Source organism: Benincasa hispida, chromosome 11 (assembly GCF_009727055.1).
Source record: "Benincasa hispida cultivar B227 chromosome 11, ASM972705v1, whole genome shotgun sequence".
Taxonomy (NCBI): Eukaryota; Viridiplantae; Streptophyta; class Magnoliopsida; order Cucurbitales; family Cucurbitaceae; genus Benincasa; species Benincasa hispida.
In genome coordinates, this window is record NC_052359.1 from 80,866,643 (window position 1) to 80,872,479 (window position 5,837).

General features: G+C 33.7%; 1 protein-coding gene across 1 annotated transcript; it reads right to left on the bottom strand.

Annotated features, from left to right (window-relative positions):
- Window positions 1-3,767: 3,767 nt before the first annotated feature.
- On the bottom strand, window positions 3,768-4,882 carry LOC120089967 (ribonuclease MC-like). The gene is made up of 2 exons (XM_039047420.1): window positions 4,577-4,882; window positions 3,768-4,346 (listed from the first exon to the last, which is right to left on the bottom strand). The coding sequence occupies exons 1-2, from the start codon at window positions 4,826-4,828 to the stop codon at window positions 3,933-3,935; spliced, it is 666 nt and encodes a 221-aa protein (XP_038903348.1). The 5' UTR covers window positions 4,829-4,882; the 3' UTR covers window positions 3,768-3,932.
- Window positions 4,883-5,837: the final 955 nt, after the last annotated feature.

Genomic DNA, 5,837 nt, shown 5'->3' on the forward strand with positions numbered 1-5,837 from the left:
TTACTCCTTCCTCTTTACCCAGGGGATTAAGAACACGTGATTTAGAAAATGGATGATAAATGTATGGAAAGGAACAGAGAGATGATAATGATGTCGATAATAGCATTTAAATCTAAAGCTCAGCGTTTGATACATGATTTTTGAATGAAAGATTAAAGAAGATGAACACAGTAGATGAAATGAAAGAATAGAAACAAATACAAAAAGAGTGTCAATGTCTTGACACAGATCTCGATCGGAGACATTGTGCTTGCCGGCGTGTGGATGAATGGAGTGGAAAGCTTCCCTCTCAAGCTTGATTTCCCGGTAGGAAGTGACCTCTTGCACAAAGCTTCAACTTCGGGAATAGGAAGAATTTCTTACTCGGAGACTCACTTTTCAGCCTTGTCTCGTCATTCTCCTAGATTTTCTCTGTAAAGTCTCTTCAGACCAGCCTCCTTTGCAATGAATTCAAGGAAGCTATTTATAGACAAGACCTTAGTTCTTTGTATTGGTGGTCCCACTATGTAATTCTAATATTTTCTACTATGGCTTAGTGGAAATGTCTGCTCTGCTCCACGATCAATCTGTCAGAATCGTACAACAAAAAGTTGTACACTTGTCATAATCGCTCGTGAATGTGTTACTCTTCACATCTTCGATCGATCGACGCATGCGGTGTAGTTTTTTTTATTACCGCATGCCATGGAAATGTGTTGATCGCTAGAATCCATGATCGATCCTTGGATGCGCCGCCATTGTGTTGATCATTTCTTTGTTCTTAATCGATTGGCGCATGCTGTGTAGATGCATTGTACATTTTGTCCCTGAGCAATTAACGCATGCGGTGATTTATTTCCTGTAAAACAGAGACTTGGACATTCTATCTCGCCATCGCAATGGGATTAGTGGGTGTGTTTACGACAGTTTATAATTTTCGTATTTCTCAGCTAATTCTTATACCATCGACGCAATTTTTCTTTCTTTTTGCCGCATTATCTAAATAAAACAGCATAAATAACTTGTATTTCTACAAGTTATCAGCAAGAATTCAAATCTTGGACCTATCTTGAATTGTTCACTGAGGTCTGATACCACTTGTTGTCCCAGATAACTATGATCTTCTTATTTGCAGTCACAAACTACTCATAAATAACGACAGCTAAATGCTTCAAGACTCATGGGAGGTTGTATGCTTAAGGCTTCAAAAACTCTTCAATTTTTTACCTGAAGGCAGCTCAATCGTGTAGACGAAGCTCTAAAAACTAGACGATAGTTCAATTATGTAAACAATAGAACGAAGCACTAGATGATCGTGTAGACGACAGTTGATTAGAGCTAAACAATCGTATAAATGACAGCTGAAGAGCTAGACGATCGTATAGACGATGCGATGCGGAGCTAAACAATAGTGTTCACGATGCGATGGGAATTAAGTGATCGTGTGAACGATACTTAAGTAAATGCTAAACGATCATAGAGTAAGAAAGAAAGAACACAAGTGTTTAAGTGGTTCTGCTAAAAGCCTACGTCCACTGTGCAAATCGGGAGGGTCTCTTTTATTACTTCTTCTTCAAAGTTATTATAGAATGAATGCCTTACTCTATCTCTCACGTTTTTCTCACATTCGTTTTCCTTTTATACACAGGTGCTCATGGTCAATGAAGAAGCTCTGGTAGTTACAACAACATAACACAACAACATTCAACTGCCTGCAACTTCGTTTTTCTTGTCTTCAGTTCTTTCTGTAACAAATTATATGTGCCTAATGGAAGGATGGCCAAGACGGCAATGCCAAGTATCAAATGTTATAGTAGAGCAAGCAACATGGGAAGAGAATGAACCATCAGCCAACAAAGAAGGAATTATGTCTAGAACATATAAACCATGAATTTCGAGAAGTTAAGATCATGAAGGGAATCCATGGATCTGTTAAGTAAACGAAAAAAAGCCATGGATCTATTTAAGGAAATTGAAAAACCCACTACAAATCGATGACCCACACCGAAGCACACCTACAGACTAAACGCTACCCACGCGCCGAAGGTGAACGCCCAATGCTGAAGAGAACCACTCACGCCGAAAATCGTATGTCAGACCAAACGTTTTGTTTTCACCATCTTCAAATCTCTCTTTCTCTCTCTAGATGTCTGGTGCTATGATACCATATTACACCACTCAAGTAAATAAAAGTGGGTTATTTTATTGATTTAAAGAAAGCAAACAATATTAATAGATTGTTTTTTTAAGTATAATAACCGGATTATGACATTCATACTTCTATTAATATCATAGATTGTTTTTTTAAGTATAATAACTGGATTATGACATTCATACTTCTATTAATATCATTTTCATTATAATTTCAAATTTCTTGTGGTGTTCCAACTCTTAGATGAGAACTAGTTGTAGTTACTTTTCAAAATTATACCCCATTCTTTTTATAAAAAAACTACATGTTTCAATTTTTTAAAATTAAATTTTAGCTGTGATTTCTCGAAGAAAATAATAAAAACAAAATTAGAAGGAATTAAAAGACAAATAAAACATTCAAAATAAAGATAAAGTAAAAAACATGACATTAAAGAAGTCCAACATCACTCTCAGACAATGTATTGATAAATAGAAAGAAAGATCAATAATGCATATTAATATGGATCCATGTTCGCTTTTGTTTTGGTCACTCTTAAATTTGGAGGGATATGCATTATTTTTATTGTTATTATTATCTTTTTTAGTAGTATGGAATATGCATAATATCCACGTAATTAAGAAACCTTCCGTATGTTTTGGTCACTCCTCAAATTTGGAGGGATGTCGAGTTGGGCCAATCTTAATTTTAAGAGTAAATTACTTTTCTTTTTCCTTTCAATTTAGTCTCTAGATTTAAATTAGATAATTAGAAGAGGTTAAATTTCAAGTCAATTATTAGCGGTAGCCGTTAAATAGTTAACAAAAAAATCATGGCAAATATTTTTGAAAAAAATAATAATAATTAAAAAAAAAATCTCTCTCCCTTCTCTTTCAACTTCGAGGACCATATGAGTTATTCGTAATTGCAGTCGGTTCAAAAATTTGTTTTACCCTTATAATTACCTAAACAATTTATTTATAATTCAACCATAAACAAAGCCCCTCTTAGACCAATGAAAGAGTGAGACCTCATTGTTCAAGTTCTGAAATCAGCATTTAAGAGAACTACTTATCTATTTTTACTATGGGAACGAGTGAATTTGATCTTGTGAATTATTATCTGCTAAGTATTAGTTGTAATTGAAGATCGGTATTATAAATTTATTTGGTTGTTGAGACCTTTGAATGGCAAGGTAAAATAAATGTAGAAAGTAAAATGTAGGAAAGCATAATAGGGATAGCATGCATGAGATTCCCTTCATTGTATCGATTAAGAGACTCTTGGGTTCTTTATGGATTAGTTCATTGATTTATCACACGAATTGAGTTATCTAATTTACAACCCAATCCACTGATCCAGAACTAGACGCAGACTCTCTCCTAACCTAACTAATCAAACATAGACACTCCAATGAATCCTAAAATTACTAACAAGCGGGTATTGATAGCATTTCATGTTCGACGATTAACTGTATTAAACCTAGGGATTGATTAGGTGACGAATAAACAAACTTGTCATATTCAATTTCATCGCTTTAATTTCTAATTCTAAGTTCTTTTACATGCTATAGATTCGATCATAATCATAAATACAACCAATTTCTACTCAGATTAAGGAATATAGTTAGATAAAACTATTCAAAAGTCTCATAAGATTGAAGTAATTCTTCCATTCATAACATATGAAGGCATACATTGTTACAAAACACTTACAAAGAAAACCACATGAAGATACATAGTACTTTTCAAGCCATTTATTAAGAAGCCCCTTAATTAGCTTGTAGGGGTAGTAGTTCCTCCACATAATGCACACAGCCTCTTCATGAATTCCAGGAGAATTTATTGCCACATGTAACAGCGTTGTAGGGACAATCTTGAAGAGCTCGATTAACCTTTGTGAAGCACAAAGCAATTTCATATAATTGTTTTTTACCAGACGACTTGTTTTTGTTGCAGCGAAGGGCTGGCCATTTGACCGTTGCATTATAAATTGCACTTTCAATGTAGTCTATGGAGTAATCATTTCCATCTGGATTGATACCATATTTTCTGAGAATGGATATCATATTGTACTTACCAAATACACTAAGTCCAAAGTTAAAATAGTTGTATTGGTCCAAATAGTAATTTGAACAAGTTCCGTGGGTTTTCCACTCATGGCTCCACAATGTTGGATTTGTTCCATAAACCACACTTGGCCAATCTTGATCCAGCCTACTCCGAATTGCGTATATCTACCAAATCAAATGAGTAATTAGTTAAGGCTTTGTTTGAACTTTTTAATCTAACTTTGTCTAACTTAGTCATTATGATCATGTCACAACCAATTTAATTTAAACTTACTAATCTACTTTAGTGACAGCTGATTTTTTTAAATATAAATGTCTACTACTACTTTAAAAGCTACTATAATTCAAAACGGAGCCGAGATTCAATTATACAATAATCTTCCATAATTAATTACCTTATTACCATCATAGGGGGGAGTGCCAGAGCATTTTGTAGCATTTCCAGATGTGAGGCTAGGCCAAACACCATGGATAGTGAACCTATTTTCTGGACGTTTGACACATGGAGATTTTAGAGTTGCGCTACTACAAGCAGCTGGTTGCCATTGGAAAATAACTTGGTAGTAGTCAAATTCATTCAACCCTTTAGAGCTTCCTACCAATAGCAACAATATGCTCAAAACCAACATAATTTCTCTCTTGCCCATGATTTATTATACTTTTGGTTAATGGACCTCAATATGGGACATTGATACATCTAATTAAAAATGAGCTATTTATAGAGGTTCCAACACGAGAATTTCAGGTTGAAAAGATGGTGCGTTCAAATTTCTATAACGTCGTTTTCTCCTCAATTAATATTGATTTTCGCTTATTGAGTCTCCTACAAAATTTCAAAGACCAGTTGCAAATATAACAATTAGTCCTAAAATATTAATAGAAATAAGACAATACAAAAGAATTTGTAGATATATAAAAATTTAGATAACTCTTGGAGTCTATCAATGATAGACTATATCGCTTATAGGAGTCCATCGACGAATCTATCGCATAGACAATAGGAGTCTGTTAGTGATAAGGTCATAGAGTCTATCACAGACAAATTTTGCTATATTTGTCATTCTTTAAAAATATTATTAAATTATGTTTAATTATTAGGCCTAAAAGTGTTACCCATTGCAATTGCTACTCCTCTCCTAAAAGTGTTAATTATTAGGCCTAAGAGTATTGAAGTGTTAGATATAATTTAAATTTATTTTATAATCCATCAACTTAAGTTCATAAATCAGTTGATGAATTAACAATGAGAAACCTCACAATATTTATAATGAACATATGTTACTCCTCTCATATTGCTAATTAATTTTTAAATGAAACAACATGATGTTTATCTATTATTAATCATAATAAGTATACTTTAACTTGTACTTATTTGCTTGAGGTTCCAATGTCATTTTTCTCTTTTCTGGTAAAAATTCTCCCAATTCTATTTATTGATTGGCAAACTTTTTGTTATTTTTTTCTCTTTAAGAAATAAGGGGAAAAAGCCGAAAGAGCAAGATGACAGAGCTTGTCCGTATGCTGGTTGTCTTCTTCCTTTGGCACCAAGAAAGAGAGATTCTGAGCAACAAAAGGTTGAATGATTTAATTTCTGTAATGGTGGGAAGGTGAATTTTGTGAAAACTGGTGGCTTGGAATGAAATCAGAAGTTATCTT